This window comes from Boleophthalmus pectinirostris, unplaced genomic scaffold (assembly GCF_026225935.1).
Source record: "Boleophthalmus pectinirostris isolate CB_2022bp ecotype Guang Dong unplaced genomic scaffold, ASM2622593v1 HiC_scaffold_14, whole genome shotgun sequence".
Lineage (NCBI taxonomy): Eukaryota > Metazoa > Chordata > Actinopteri > Gobiiformes > Gobiidae > Boleophthalmus > Boleophthalmus pectinirostris.
This window is the reverse complement of record NW_026571047.1, coordinates 26,343,062-26,360,128: the sequence shown is the minus strand read 5'-3', so window position 1 is coordinate 26,360,128 and position 17,067 is coordinate 26,343,062. Positions and strand designations below refer to the sequence as shown.

The window sequence follows — 17,067 nt, the reverse complement described above, 5'->3', positions numbered from 1 at the left end:
AAAAATGGAATATAAATGAATATAACTTAATAATTAGGATTCTCTGATTGCATACGGTAAGTGAGGAATTACTTTGGACCACCGTAAATTGTTTAAAATGAACTAGTTTTGTTTTTCGCCTTTTTAAGACAGTAAAAATCAGGTAAAGCGCTTAAAGTAATGCACACGTTTTTGAGTGTCTCTTCTTGTTTGTCCTTCACAGATAAGTCCCCTGCGTCCTCAGAGACCGAAGAGTCAGATCCTGAACCAGCTGACAGGTGACCGGCGCCTGTCAGTGTCACCTGGACCCCCCTCCGCCCCTGCCTCCGCCTCCGCCTCCCCGGGGCCTCCACCCATCACCCCCCGCACCAAGCTCTCCTTCAGCCTGCTCACCGGCCCCAGTAAGAACGTCCACACTGCACACACACCACAACACACTCAACTAGTCCGGTTTAGTCTTGGTTTAGTCCTGGCTCAGTCCTGGCTCAGTCCTGACTCCATCCTGGCTCAGTTCTGGCTCAGTCCTTGTTCAGTCCTGGTTCAGTCCTGGTTCAGTCCTGGTTCAGTCCTGACTCAGTCCTGACTCAGTCCTGACTCAGTCCTGATTCAGTCCTGACTCAGTCCTGACTCAGTCCTGATTCAGTCCTGATTCAGTCCTGGCTCAGAACTAGTTTAGTCCTGGCTGTCTTGGCTCAGTCTTGCCTCAGTCCTGTCTCAGTCTTGGCTCAGCCCAGACTCAGCCCAAACTCTGTCCTGGCTTAGTCCTGGCTCAGACCTGGCTCAGTACTTGTTTAGTCCTGACTCAGTCCTGTTTCAGTCCTGGCTCAGTCCTGGCTCAGTCCTGGCTCAGTTCTGGCTCAGAACTTGTGTAGTCTTAGCTGTCTTGGCTCAGCCCTGTCTCAGTCTTGGCTCAGCCCAAACTCAGCCCAAACTCTGTCCTGGCTCAGTTCTGGCTCCGTCTTGGCTCAGTCTTGGCTCAGTCTTGGCTCAGTCTTGGCTCAGTCCTGGCTCAGTCTTGGCTCAGTCCTGGCTCAGTCTTGGGTCAGTCTTGGGTCAGTCTTGGCTCAGTCCTGGCTCAGTTCTGGCTCCGTCCTGGCTCAGTTCTAACTCAGTCCTGGCTCAGTCCTGGCTCAGTCCTGGCTCAGTCCTGGCTCAGTCCTGGCTCAGTCTTGGCTCAGTCTTGGCTCAGTCTTGGCTCAGTCTTGGGTCAGTCTTGGGTCAGTCTTGGGTCAGTCTTGGTCAGTCTTGGCTCAGTCCTGGCTCAGTCTTGGCTCAGTCTTGGCTCAGTTCTAACTCAGTCCTGACTCAGTCCTGGCTCAGTCTTGGCTCAGTCCTGGCTCAGTCTTGGGTCAGTCTTGGGTCAGTCTTGGCTCAGTCCTGGCTCAGTTCTGGCTCCGTCCTGGCTCAGTTCTAACTCAGTCCTGGCTCAGTCCTGGCTCAGTCCTGGCTCAGTCCTGGCTCAGTCCTTGGCTCAGTCTTGGCTCAGTCTTGGCTCAGTCTTGGGTCAGTCTTGGGTCAGTCTTGGGTCAGTCTTGGCTCAGTCCTGGCTCAGTCTTGGCTCAGTCTTGGCTCAGTTCTAACTCAGTCCTGACTCAGTCCTGGCTCAGTCTTGGCTCAGTCTTGGCTCAGTCTTGGCTCAGTCTTGGCTCAGTCTTGGGTCAGTCTTGGCTCAGTCCTGGCTCAGTTCTAACTCAGTCCTGACTCAGTCTTGGCTCAGTCTTGGCTCAGTCTTGGCTCAGTCTTGGCTCAGTCTTGGCTCAGTCTTGGCTCAGTCCTGGCTCAGTCCTGACTCAGTCCTGGCTCAGTCTTGGGTCAGTCTTGGCTCAGTCTTGGCTCAGTCCTGGTAAAGCCCTGGCTCAGTTCTAGTAATAAACAAAACAGAAACACAACTCCAGGTATATTTTTGATGAGTAAACAACATTATAACATAGATCAGAAAATAGTATAATATGAACCCTTAAATGTAAAGTAAATATATGTTGTATAAATATTCTAATAACATCTATAATAAATAAAAAACTACCACACAGTAAGAAATAAACATGTCTGGCCTTCAAAGTTGCGCTATGAAACATCTGCACTCTCGTCATATGTTCTTCGGAGTTCAAGCCTCTTTCTGTATAGTTGTTATTGGAAGCGTTTCTTTACATTGGTGTGAACGTAAACTCTGACAGCTCCAGATGTCTGAGCAGAAGTGTCACCGCAGTCTCACCTCACACGAGTCTGAAGCCGCTCTGAAAAACGGCGATAATTGATGTCAAAAGGGCTCTATTTGTAGCTCTGTTTTAGCACCGGCACTTTGAGCGATCACCTAAATGGAAGAAGAAAAAAGTTTAAGTGGAGAAAAACTTCAAAATAAATTGCGAAGTTATAAATATCAAAGAATCAGAAATATAAAAATACACAAAGTTAAGGATATCAGATGACGGCACAGATATTCAAAATTTTGGAGCTTTTTATGTCACAGTTGTAGGGAGTATTATCGTTACATAAGGGCGAGTTGTTGCACAGTTGTAGGGAGTATTATCCATTGCATAAGGGTGAGTTGTTGTACAGTTGTAGGGAGTATTATCTGTTACACAAGGGTGAGTTGTTGTACAGTTGTAGGGAGTATTGTCTGTTACACAAGGGTGAGTTGTTGTACAGTTGTAGGGAGTATTATCCATTGCATAAGGGTGAGTTGTTGTACAGTTGTAGGGAGTATTATCTGTTACATAAAGGTGAGTTGTTGTACAGTTGTAGGGAGTATTATCTGTTACATAAGGGTGAATTGTTGTACATTGTAGGGAGTATTATCTGTCACACAAGGGTGAGTTGTTGTACAGTTGTAGGGAGTATTATCTGTTACATAAAGGTGAGTTGTTGTACAGTTGTAGGGAGTATTATCTGTTACATAAGGTGAGTTGTTGTACAGTTGTAGGGAGTATTATCTGTTACATAAGGTGAGTTCTTGCACAGTTGTAGGGAGCATTATCTGTTACACAAGGGTGAGTTGTTGCGCAGTTGTAGGGAGTATTATCCGTTACATAAGGGTGAATAGTTGTACATTTGTAGGGAGTATTATCTGTTACATAAGGGTGAATTGTTATAAATTGTAGGGAGTATTATCTGTTACACAAGGGTGAGTTGTTGTACAGTTGTAGGGAGTATTATCTGTTACATAAAGGTGAGTTGTTGTGTAGTTGTAAGGAGTATTATCTGTTACATAAGGGTGAATTGTTGTACAGTTGTAGGGAGTATTATCTGTTACATAAAGGTGAGTTGTTGTAAAGTTGTAGGGAGTATTATCTGTTACATAAGGGTGAGTTGTTGTACAGTTGTAGGGAGTATTATCTGTTACATAAAGGTGAGTTGTTGTGTAGTTGTAAGGAGTATTATCTGTTACATAAGGGTGAGTTGTTGTACAGTTGTAGGGAGTATTATCTGTTACATAAGGTGAGTTGTTGTAAATAAAATGAATGTAAAAACTGATGGGGCATTTATTTGTTCTCTAATGTTTTATGATTGTTTTATTTCTTACTAATTTTAGCAAAAATAATTAGAATTCACCTTTTATTTTGTTGTCTTTTTGATTCATAGTCTGCAGTTATTTCCAAACCTACATACAAAGATTTTAATCCAGATGCCCTCCCTGTCACTACCATATAAATGTACCCTCGAACCTTCTCGTGTGAATATAATGCAATCTGGAAATAAGTTTGCAGACAAAATTTATAATATCCACTATTTTCTACACAATTAGTTTCTCTAAATCCTCCAAATTATTTCCGGATACCTCCCATTGAATTCAGTCCTCATTTTTTCCACCTAAAATTCCTTCCACGGTTAATATGGTTATTTGGGGGATTAAAGGATTTGTACTAATTGGGCCAGAGGATCTATTTTCAGCAGCGGCCTTGGATTTCCCTGCAAGAATGACTCAATGATTAATGCTGTGTCCTCTACTGGTGTCACGATACAAACATTTCGATACCGATTCTGATACCAGGAAGATAATTACAAACACACTTAATTTAGACAATATTAAACGTCCTATGTTACACAGAATTGTCTTTTGTGAGATTTAAGCCATGTTATAATGTTGTTTCCTCGTCAAAAACAGACCTGGAGTTGTGTTTTGTTTTGTTTACATTTGAGTAACCCTATTATTATTATATCACCAAAGCTCAAAATGCTCTGTTCCACCTTGTGATGTCATGAAACTGTAGATTTCAAGTTAACAGCTGCATTTTATCTTTTTTTCAGTAAAGATTGGCAATTCCAGGGCTGAAATTATTAAGGGAAAAATAAAATAAATGAAAAGTGCTGCTTGGTAATACTAATAAGTTACATCAAATATTCTCAAATAAGCAACAAGCGTGTGAAATATTATAAAACATTAATTATGCATTTGAATTAAAATTCCTCGTAAACAGTAAACAAAACTCAAAAAGTAAAGTGCAGCACTAACAGTTCCAGCATGAAATTTTACTCAATCTTCATATTTTTGGCCAGAAAAAACAACTTAGGGGGTAGAGATTCTGTGCCGACAAAAGGCGAAAGTGAGGATCGCAGCTGCTACGACTGTACTTTTGTGAGGACTCTCGTGGTTCAGAGGGATGTAGTCAAGGTGGGGAGCAATTGATTGATTGATTGCATTTATATAGCACCTTTCAAGATAACCAAAGCACTTTACAGTTCATTCTTCAGTCACTCCACACTCAGTGGTGGTAAGTTACTATTGTAGCCACAGCTGCCCTGGGGCAGACTGACGCAAGTGAGGCTGCCAATCTGCGCCATCGGCCCCTCCGACCATCACCATCACTCACTCTCACACCACTTTCATACTAGGCAATGTGGGTGAAGTGTCTTGCCTAAGGACACAACAACATTTTTTTTTTTGCCACTGGCGCCTCCCTGTGGCACCTGGCATTCCTAGCGGTCTCCCATCCAAGTACTACCCAGGCCCAACCTGCTTAGCTTCTGAGATCTGATGGGATCAAGCTTTGACAAGCTGTTATGGCCACAATTGTTGTCAAGGTGGTCGCTCTAACTATAAAGCGCTGCAGGAAACACAGTCACCCCAATCACAGACGAGTTCCCTCGTGAATATTAAAGAGTTAAGCCTTCGTGTAGCTGCACATGTAGTGACCAAATGTAAACACACACAATTTGTGAGAATTCACTCATGCACAGCTCTGCACCGAACCAAACGTCCCATACCGAAACAGTTCGGCACGAATACAAGTACTGTTATACCCCTAGAAATGAACCAAATGAATCTAGTGAAGGAGTTTAAAAACACAATGGAGCACTTCCTGCATTACGACATTACAAGGTTGAACAAAGTGTTTTCTGGTTTGTGTGTTAAACATGTGAATGAAAGAAAACACACACACAAAATAGCCTAATATAGGCCCTTTACATAGTAGTATTTTCTTTTATATTTCCATGTGGTCTTATATGTGTGTAATCCCTCAGTGGTCCAGGGAGGTTCCACAGTCTTCCATGGGTGTATACTAGTCTATGCTGTCTTATACTTCTTATACGTTCTAAAGCTATTCAGGAAAGATTCATTTCTGTCCTCTGAACGTGACTTTTTTTAGTATCAATACCTGCTCAAATGATACTACTACTGATACTAATTTTAGTCTCGATTAGTATCTGACTTTCGATACTTTAAAAAACCCTAACCCCCCCCTCTTTGTCCAGGTTTGGAACTCAACGGAACCAGTGGCCCGGACAAAAATGAAGTCCCGCCCCCCCTGCCTGTCAAGAGCAGTACTGCAGACTACGGAAACCTGTTCGAGAACCCGGACCTGAGTCCCTCCACACCTCCTCCGCCCCCGCCACATCACAGGGTAGGTGTAGTAATTAGCACTCGAGATATACGCTCTTAATTACATACTGTACGTGGTTCTTATTATGGAAAGACTTAAGTTTGACAAATGGGTCATAGGTGCGTGGGGGGTTACTTTCATAATTATTGCTCCGTATTTAGACAATTTCTGTGTAAATGGTGATAGAACTGTCGTAGGTTAAACACAGAATAATTGTATTGAACTGCTACATTGCAAGTAAAGAGTAATATGCAGGATCCTTTGACAGAGACATCATGTGGGGGGTGTTCTACGTGTATATCCATGGTGAAATGTTCGGTACTGACGAGGATTTACGCTCTAGTTTAGGAAAAAGCAGCCTGAGCCACAGCGTCTTTCTTTGTCTCCTCACGTGTTCACAATTTTGGATTTTTTTTTTTTTTTTTATTCGGTCATTTTGCAGCACTACAAAACAAAACAAAACAAAACAAAACTTAAATCTGCACAATTTAGCAAAAAGTCCAGTCTCTCTCCCCTTCTGTGTGTGCGGTGCCATCTGACCTCTCTCCCCTCTCTCACTCTCTCTGCTTCTCACCTTTGCTCCTCTTTTTCTCCTCTGGTGCTTCTCATCTTTATAATTCAAGTTATCTTTTTTTATATATCTTTTTATTCTTCATCCTGTAGTCCTCGTTTACACTGGTTTTACCCTAGTTCAGTCGTGTACATAGTTGGAATAGTAGATGAAGGATATTTTATGCTGCCGTAGTGTGAACGTTTTTCAGTTTGCCTCTTGGCCACCCTCTCTTCTTCTCTCCCTCTCTCTTTATCTCTCTCCCTCCCTCTTTTTCTCTCCCTCCTTCTCTCTCTCTTCTCCCTCCCTCTCTCTTTTTCTTTTCTCTCTTTCTTCCTTGCTCCCTCCCTCCTTTCCTTCCCTCTCCTCTTCCTCTCTCCTTCCCACTCTCCTCCCCTCTCTTCTCTCCCTCTCTCCTTCCCTCTCTCCCTCCCCCTCGCTCTCTTCCTCTCTCCTCCCTGCTCTCTCTCCCTCCCTCCTCTCTTCCTCCCTCTCTTTTCCTCCCTTCCTCTCTCCTCTCTCTCTTTTCCTCTTTCCCTTCCTTCCTCTCTCTCTCCTCTCTCTCTCATCCTGTCTCCCTCTCTTTTCTCCCTCCCTCTCTCTTTTCCTCTCTCCATTCCTCCCTCTCTCCCTCCCTCTTTCTCTTCCTCTCTCTCTTCCTCTCTCTCTTCCTCTCCCCTTCCTCTCTCCTTTTCCCTTTTGCCTTCATTCTCTGTCTCTCTCTCTCCTTCCATCTCTCTCTCTCTCCCTCTCTCCCTCTTTACCTCTCTTTCTCTCTCCCTCTCTCTCCCTTCTCTCTCTCTCCCATCTCACTTTCCCTCCCTCCTTCCCTCCTCTCCCTCTTTCCCTCTCTTCCCTCTCCTCTCCCTCCTCTCCTCCTCTCCCCCTCCCCCTCTCTCCCTCTTTCTCTCTCCCTCTTGTCCCATCTCAGTCTTATTTATGTCCTTATCCTTCGGACGGCGCGTGGACTCGTGCTGATGGATTGGATGATTGCTTTTCCCCTCCTATCCATCAGGGGCGCATTGGAGCTAAATCACAGTCTGGCCGCTCCACACTTGTCTCTGGGCGTCCTAAAGCCCCAGCCCCAGACACACTAATGTGATCTATCCTCCGTCAGGAAGAAGAGAGAGAGAGAGAGAGAGAGACGGGAGCGGGGACAACAAGGCCGGAGAGCTTTGTTTACATAAGAAGTGTATTTTATGAATGAACTTTTGGACGCACACACGGTTGTAGAAAAGATTTTACAGCTTAAAGACCAAATAGAGACTTAATATCTAGTTCTCTACAAAGTGTTACTACTGTTGGTGTCACTACTTCCTGCCCAATTGTGTTTCCAGGGACGTTGACAAGGGCGGGGCAAAGAGGTCAGTTAGGCCGGGCCCCAGGATCTTAGGGGGCCCAGAATAAATTGTACCCTAAAAGTGCTTTTCTATCGCTTTTCTCCATGGAGATGTTATTCCTTCGTCCGAAATATATCACAGTATGGTTAAATAATACTTTCTGTCATCATAGAGACCAAACCAGACCAAGTTAAAGGTCAGATCTGTGGAGAGGTGACCCCCCTCACAGTTAAAATTCCCATTTTTCTAGGTATTTTTGAGCTATAAAACCAGCTGTAATTGAATAAAAATAAGTTAGAGCTGTTAAATGTCATACTGTGGAACATACTAGACAGAGCAATGACATCTCCATAGAACAAAGAAGCTGACAGACCAACCAAAATGTTACATAGGGCAGCTTTAACCTCAATTATTAATTATTTTGTTTAGTCAATTGTTTTACTCTAAGAAGAAAACTATTATTGGCCAATAGTAGCTGCTCTAGACTAGTTTTATAGTTAGTTTTATAGTTGTAGAAATTAGTAGTAGTAGTAGTAGTAGTAGCAGCAGTAGTAGCAGTAGCAGTAGCAGTAGCAGTAGTAGTAGTAGTAGTAGTAGTAGTAGTAGTAGTAGTAGTAGTAGTAGTAGTAGTAGTAGTAGTAGTAGTAGTAGTAGTAGTAGTAGTAGTAGTAGTAGTAGTAGTAGTAGTAGTAGTAGTAGTAGTAGTAGTAGTAGTAGTAGTAGTAGTAGTAGTAGTAGTAGTAGTAGTAGTAGTAGTAGTAGTAGTAGTAGTAGTAGTAGTAGTAGTAGTAGTAGTAGTAGTAGTAGTAGTAGTAGTAGTAGTAGTAGTAGTAGTAGTAGTAGTAGTAGTAGTAGTAGTAGTAGTAGTAGTAGTAGTAGTAGTAGTAGTAGTAGTAGTAGTAGTAGCAGATGTGGGGACTTGTGAGTCATGACTTGGACTCGAGTCAGACTTGAGTCACTATTTTTATTACTTGAGACTTGACTTGATAAAATGGACTAAGACTTGGGACTCGACTTGGACTTGAAGGTCAAAGACTTGGGACTCGACTCGGACTTGAGGCCCGTGACTGGAGAAGTCTTGATGCTTCTCCTAAATATATGTTTTCTCTTTTCAGTTGATAAATGCTAAAATGTAAAATTAAAGTGTTTAATTTTACAAGAACAAACTGGCACATGTCCATCTCACTTCTATTTGTTACTTTGGATGTAACTGAAGTACTTTGATGTGGTGTCTTCAAATGTACTAAAGTAATATAAAGTAATATACAGTAAAACATGATCCTTCCATTTCAGTGCAGATTACATGACAATATAACTGTTATTAAACACTTTTAAATCTAAATTCTTTCTATTCTGACCATATTAATTCACACTTAAGATCTTGACAAGACATTAAAAAAAATAAATTTAATTAAATAGCATTTTTACAACCCTTTATAAATGCTCATATATAAATGTACCATGATTTTTTTTTTTTAAGTACAAATTAGTTTAAAATTCATATAAATTGCAAAAATCTAAGCAATGTTTGGCATTAAAGACTTGAAATAACTTGAAGCTTAAAGCAGACAACTTGGACTTGACTTGGACTTATGGGTCAGTGACTTGAGACTTGCCTGTTTTTGACTTGGGACTTGACTTGGACTATTAGTAGTAGTAGTAGTAGTAGTTTATTTGGTCATTTTGCAGCACTACAAAACAAAACATAGACCACAACCCCATAAATCACGTCTAAAAGGGTTTAGGCTGAAGTAAAAGGTACTTATAATGCGAAATCCTTTTAAACGGTGACAGAATTCCACACAAAAAAACTGCGTATGAACAGCAAGTTAACGTTTACAATTTCACTTACCACTTACTCTATATATAAGAGACAAAATATAAATTAAAACAAACAAAATTGAATGCATAATTTAGTGCAATGAATGAGGTCAGAGGCTTGAGACTTACTTCAGACTTGCAAAACAACAACTTGGTCCCACCTCTGAGCAGTAGTAGTAGTTTTATTAGTAGCAGCAGTAGTAGTAGTCACAGCGTTGGAAATTGTAGTAGCATTAGTTAAGGCAGCAGTATTTGTTATAATCAGTAGCAGTGGATTTGATTTGAAGTGTATAAAATGTATCTCAACTTAACTCACATTTGTCTTGGATATTAATACTTGTACTTGGGTTGTACAAATTAAAAACATTTGTCCTTTACACGGCGTTTAGCTTGTTGTACATCACATAAGTTCCTGAAAGTTGTCCCCGCAGAGATAGCTGAAGTTCCAGGGCTTCTCTTGGAGTCTGGAGCAGAATTAATGGCTTGGCATTTGAGACCAAACTTCCTTGTTTTCTCCCGTCAGCTGTAGTGCGGATGATTGATGTCTCCGTGTCTCCATGGTAAATAACAAAACTATCAATAACTTACTCCAGCTCCCGCGATCAACTTTCCACGCTCGCTCAAAACCTCGTCGTCTCGTCTGTAACTCGGCCTCGCTTGTCGCCATGGAGATAGACGAGCGGGATGCGACGCTGCGGAACATTCTGGCCGAAGCAACATCAATAACATCACCGTGGGAACAAAAGTGACATGGTGCTGTTGCGTAGGTCATGACCTCTACAACACTCACTCGCAACCTAAACATTAAAGATGCTCTGTTAGTTTTCTAGTGGAGGGTCTGCCAGCTGCGTGTTGCTATGGAGATGTTATCGCTTTGCCTAGAATGTTCCACAGTATGGCATTAAAGGGATAGTTCGGGTTTTTTGACATGAATCTGTATGGCATCCCCGTGAGCAGTGTCGTGCATCAACACTGACTTACCCTCGAAAGCGTCCGGTGAGCCGAGATACTGACCGTTTTCGGTGCTCATGAAAGTAGTCCGGTAAGTTGGCTGGGGACTGTAAAATAAAGCGTTTTTCTTCTCAAAACAATATGTTCAAATGAGCGATACGTTTGCATCACAAAACCATCGTCGCCTAAAAAGTCAGACCTCATAATCGCTTGGCACTATTTTCTTTCCGTTCGTACCACTGCGCGCTTCAACTTGTACCACTTTTCTCGCTCTCTGCCCGTTCTAACTCCATCTGGTGAATTTCGGCATCAGTATATTCGGGTTCATGTGGTAAAGGCAACGTCTTTATCGTCGGTGTTGTTATCAGACATGTTGTCGCTGACATTCCGAGCAGTAAACAAAGTGAACCAGGCGCGGCTGTTACCTGGCGGCCGCGCGCAGTGATACGAACGGAGAGAAAATAGTGCCAAGTGATTATGAGGTCTGACTTTTTTGAGGACGAAGGTTTTGTGATGCAAATGTATCGCTCTTTTGAACACATGTTGTTTTGAGAAGAAAAACGCTTTATTTTAATGTCCCCAGCCAACTTCCCGGACTACTTTCGTCAGCACAGAAAACGGCCAGTATCTCAGCTCACCGGACGCTTTCGGGGGTAAGTCAGTGTGGAGGCACGACACTGCTTACGGGGATGCCAAACAGATCCATGTCAAAAAACCCAAACTATCCCTTTAAAGATTTCTGTCCTCACTGTTAGCGTCACTACTTCCTGTCAAGTTTTATTTTTAGTGTTTTACAGAGTCATGCTGAAATTAATAAACATTTAAAGTAAAGGTGGGACATTAACGTGTTCATTCTGATTAATTAATTACAAAGAAAATGATGAATTAAAAATATGAACCCATTTTATCGCAGTTTTCATGTCAAATAACTCCGAACATTTGTCAGTGGTACAACAATTATACTGACGCACACAGTTACGACTATAACTATGGAGTATGAAAGCGCTCTCTGTCAGCTGGACGGTAAATTTCTATTTTAAAAAAAAATTGACAAAGGCATTGTTTACTGAAAACTGTGCAGAAAAGAGTTTGCAAGACGTACACGATGTCCAGAAGGAAACAACTTAAAGTAAAATGGCTTTAATGGCACTTTAGTCTCTTCAGTTTTGGACAGGGGCCTTACCTTTGTCTACTATTTTGAAATGAAGTGCAATTTAGTTTTTTTCAAGACATGTCTGTGAGTACTGTTTGATAAATTCGTCCATTAAAATTAAAATATTGTTATGTGTTTAACTGAGATCAATTAATTACAAAACCTTTTTTAATCAAGTCCCACCCCTAATTTAGAGATAAAGCAGTGAACAGGGAGCTGTGGGTGGATGTCACTGACAACATGTTAAAAAGTACACAAATAAAATGAATACGGTATTTTACGAGCTATTAGGCGCTCTGGATTATAAGACGCACTGTCATTAAATCGTCTATTTCCGATTTTTTTTCACAAATAAACCACACTGGACTGTAAAGGAAACACAACAGTTGGATGGGTCAGTGGGACTTTGTTTGTGGCGTTCACGGTGACTCTGGGCTTTGTTCAGTTGTGGCGTGTAGGGAGGGTGCTGTCTGGGATCGCTGGATTGTCGGCGTGTTCGCAGTGACTCAGTTGTTCAGTCGTGTCTAGAAGTGGCACATTGCACTCGCTTTTTCGGTTCGTTCCTCCGTTCCGTTCCTCGTCGGCGTGGAGTGATGAGTGTGTCTGTGGGTGTTTTTCGCTGTGCGGTCGCTGTCTGCTCCGTGTGTGTTTGCGTTTTCTGCGGCTTTGTAGTTTACTGAAGTCGTGCTGGGACACCCGAGTGGATTCGTGTATAGGGCGCTCTGGATTGTGGGGCGTGCGGTCGTTTTTTGATGGTGTTAGAGGCTTAAGAACGCGCCCTATAGCCTGGAAAATACTGTACTTTACTGGAGGAAACGTTTGTGTTTAGACAGAGAGATGTTTGTGTCTCACTGCTAACACTAATGCTCATTTTGAGGCATAAAACACATTTCGGGTGACCAGATTTTCAAAATCAAAACTGGGACACACTTGTTTTGCGGTGGTTGGTAATAATAAAATTGTGAAATGAGTGCATAATTAAGGAAAATTGTTCTGCAATTTGCTCATCCATGACAACATGTGAGTCAGTATAGTCACTTTTTTGTGTGCTTTGATCATTTTTAAGTATCCTTTTCTGTATTTTACTTAAATAAATGACCATTTATTCCTCTCTTTACTGTTGGCAGAGATCAGATTTGCAAAAAATAGGGACATGTGGGACATTTCTTGTATAGGTATTGTGAAATGAGTGCATATTGTTTTGCACTCGGCTCATTCATGACAACATGTGAGTCAGTATAGTCACATTTTTTTGTGTTTTGGTCATTTTTTAGTATAATTTTCTGTATTTTACTTGAATAAATAACCATTTCTGCCTCATTTTACTGTTGGCTAGAGACATTTCTTGCGCAAAACTGGACAAATCACTGGTTTTGAATAAATCTGTTGGGACAGGGGACACAGGGCTCAAAACAGGGACTGTCCCGGGTAAATAGGAACTCCTGGTCACCCTATACATATTAAAACAACACCACAAATTGAAGTACAACAAATAAAAACTACATATAAAAATAAGTAGGTATAAATAAATAAATAGGTAAATTTAATAGGTTTAATATTATGTTTTACGATTTTAATAAAAGTGACTGTAACCTTTGAGACACTTCACTGTGCATTGAGACTATTTGTGTTGTTCTTGCTCAAATCACCTCTCCACTGATCTGACCTGTATGCTGCCCTGATGATGTGAATGTAGCTTTTGATCAGGGTTCTCGGGATGTTTTTTTGTGATGTTTGGTCATTTATTATAAAAATGTGATTCTGAGTTTAGTGTTAAAGCAATAGTTTGGTGCATTGCTCAAAATTTGTTGGATTCAAGTTGTGTTTTTTTCTTTTACGTTACAGTTTCCCTTTGTTTGGTCGTTGTAGAAACTAAAACACGTTGACGCTAATAATTCTTTCTCTTTTTCTTGTTTTTTTTTGCAGCACATGCCTCCTCCTCTGCCCAGCAAGACCCCTCCGCCTCCCCCTCCGAAAACCACCAGAAAACAGACCTCCATAGACTCCGGCATCGGCCAGTAAACAAAGAGAGAAGAGCGACCAAACCTGGCAACGCACTGACAGGCACACAAAACCATCCGGGACACAGATTAGAGCTCCTCCAGTTTTTATTTTCGTACCATTCCTTGTTCAACTTGACAAGATGAATACCTCCCCGCTCTCATCTCCCTTTATTCTATTTTATTTTTTATTTTTTTGTGGTGCCTTGAATGTGCGCGGTAGGGAGCAGGTTCCACACAGCGCTAAATTGCTGGCTGTTTGCAACTTTAAAGGTCCATATTACGCTGTTTTCCCATCTATGTTATCATGTTGTTTCCTCATCAAAAACATACCCAGAGTTATGTAGTTAAGTTAAATACATAGATCCTGCATGTTTAGACTGTCTTCTCTGAAACTGAAACACTCTGTTCCACCTTGTGATGTCACGTGGTAATACGGGGAGTGTTGTAAAACCCCAAAAACCTTCATTAGAATCATTTCAGGTCTGGAAATTGCCAATCTCTACTCTACAAAAGGTAAAAAATAGCCTTTATAGGGCTGGGTATCGTTCAGAAGTTGCCGATACGATACTTACCTGGATACATAGGCCATAGGCTGTATCGATATATCGCCAAGAGTATTTTTTGGTATATTTAACTAAATTATTTTGTTACAGAGCTACAGTTTTGTTGCTTGTTTAGAGGAAGGAAACTCGTTTGTGCGACACATTTGACATTTTCACTGTTTTGATGATTAAAATGTTTGTGTTTCATCTGAATTTTGTACAAGAAGTGGTTTAACAAAGACTTTTAGTATCACAGCCATGATTTAACCTTTATTTTTACTGAACCGTATTGAATCGATTTGAAATATAGTGTATTGAATCGATCACTGTATCGGGATATGTATCGTATCGGCAATTTCTTAATGATACCCAGCCCTAGGTGTGATACTGAAAGTCTTTGTTAAACCACTTCTTGTGCAAAGTTCATATCAAACACAAACATTTTAATCATCACAACAGTGCAGTGAAAATGCCAAATGTGTCGCATAAAAGAGTTTCCTTCCTCTCTTTTTTTATTTTTATTTTTTATTAAGGACAACAGAATATAACATTTAGATAATAAAACAACAATCAACATATTTAACAATTACAATATTCAGCATAAAACAAAGACAAATATATAAAGCAACACCCACAACACCACAACAAATCCAAAAAAAAAAAAAAAAAAAAAAGCCCCCCCCATTTCCCCTCAACCACCCACACGGACACAAATTTGGCAATATCAGATAAAAAAATAAATGTGATAGTGCAGCATAAATACACCTCTAGGCTCCCTTTTGTTTTTTTGTTCTTTTTAGTCCCCTTCCTTCCTCTTAACAACAACAAAACTGTAGCTCTGTAACAAAATAATTTAGTAAAATATACCAAAAAATACTCTTGGCGATAAATCGATACAGCAGCTCATGATATCGATACTGTTTCATCACATTAAACTATACGATATATCGATATTTTGATGTTTTTTTGCACACCCCTACCACCATGACGTCATAAAGTTGGAACAGAGCATTTTGAGCTTTGGAAATGTCGGCAAACTAATAAAAAAAGGATTACTTAAATATGTGTGAATGAAACAAAACTCAACTCCAGGTTTGTTTTTGAGGAGGAAACAACATTAAAACATGACTTCAACCTCACAAGAGTCCATCTGGCGTAATATAGGACCTTTAATAAAGACAGTTCTAGCTTTGGACCAATGGCTTTGCAAAACTGACCTGAGTATAGCGATTTCCCACTAAAACCAGTACTCCCATTTCCACTATGTACAGAGGTTTGTATATATATTTTATTGCATTTTCTAAGTGATTGAATTTTTGTATTAACGTATACATCATATCTAGATTATGTGGCATTTTATCCAATCAGGCATAATGTTATGACCACCCTACGAATGAGCGACACAACCAAGTCTAAACCAGGACTCAGCCAGGACTAAACCAGGACTAAACCAGGTCTGAAATAGAAGTGAACCAGGACTAAACAAAGACCAAACAAGGAATAAACCAGGAGTAAACTAAGACTAAACCAAGTACAACTCAGGACCATTGTAGACCGGGTATACTCCTGCAGGATCTACACTAAACCAGTGTTAAACAAAGTCCAAACCAGGACTAAACCAGGACTAATATAGGACAAAACCAAGTTTAAAATATCTAGTTTATATTAGATACTGACCACTGCAGTATAGAAACACCCACTAGGTGACATTAAACCAGTATTAAACCAAGTTAACCAGGGCTAAATCAGGGCTAAACCAAGAATCAGGCACTTAAACCAAGAATCAGGTATCTTTACTGTCCACTGCAGACCACTCCACAAGAGCCCCTCTAAACTTGGACTAAACAGGGACCAAACCAGGACTAAATTAGGACTACAGTAGGTCTAAACAAGGTCTAAACCTGGACAAAACCAGTTTTAAACCAAACCTAAAACACCTCTGATACATACTGACCACTGCAGACCAAGAACGTCCATCAAGAGCTGCACTAAACCAGGACTAAACCAGGACTAAACCAGGACTAAACCAGGGACAAAAACCAGGACTAAACCAGGACTAAACCAGGACTAAACCAAAAAAACCAGGGACTAAACCAGCTGATAGATACTGACCACTGCAGACTAGGCACATCCCACAAGAGCTGCACTAAACCAGGACTAAACCAGAGACTAAACTAGGACTAAACCAGGACTAAACCAGCTGATAGATAGTGACCACTGCAGACCAAGAACACCAGTCAAGAGCTGCATGAAACCAGGACTAAACCAGAGACTAAACAAGGAATAAACCAGCTGATAGATACTGATCACTGCAGACCAAGATTACCCATCAAGAGCTGCACTAAATCAGGACTAAATTAGGACTAAACCAGGACTAAACCAAGATTAAACCAAGACTAAACCAAGGACTAAACCAGCTGATAGATATTGACCACTGTAGACTTGGCACATCTTAAGATCAGCACTAAACCAGGATTAAATCAGGACTCAACCAGGACTAAACCAGGTCTAAATCACCTGCTCAACCCTGACCTTGTTTAGCCGTCACAATTTGACCATTATCAAAAGCGATTTCTTTTACATTTGCTCTTCTTCTAACAAATAAATAAAAAATATATGGATACTTTTTTTTTTCTTTTTTTTTTTTTACTTCATCCTCCAGTGGTCGTAATGTTATGGCTGATGGGTTCATTCTAAGAGCAAAAAGGGGGCGTGTACATGTGTGGATTTCAAAGCTTTTCATTGGCCGAACGGGTTTCATGTTTTTGGAGTGCACAAATACGACTAACTCATCCTACTTTGTCCGTATGCTACTAGATCACTGTAACATTTGAATCCAGATATCTTTGACTGTTGCCAATTCACTACTGACTATGGAATAAACTTTCAAATGTATGTATTTTTAAGAA

At 40.9% G+C, this 17,067-nt stretch overlaps 1 protein-coding gene and 1 pseudogene across 1 annotated transcript in view; one reads left to right on the top strand and one right to left on the bottom strand.

Moving 5' to 3' along the window:
* dock1 (dedicator of cytokinesis 1) overlaps nt 1-13,770 on the top strand; it is a 708,121-nt gene extending 694,351 nt beyond the window's left edge. The window contains exons 50-52 of the mRNA XM_055150424.1: nt 203-380; nt 5,671-5,819; nt 13,540-13,770. Coding sequence (XP_055006399.1) covers nt 203-380; nt 5,671-5,819; nt 13,540-13,635 — 423 coding nt within the window. The 3' untranslated portion in view covers nt 13,636-13,770. The remainder of the gene's footprint in view (nt 1-202; nt 381-5,670; nt 5,820-13,539) is intronic.
* LOC129407950 (5S ribosomal RNA) lies at nt 4,873-4,989 on the bottom strand (annotated as a pseudogene).
* Nucleotides 13,771-17,067: the final 3,297 nt, after the last annotated feature.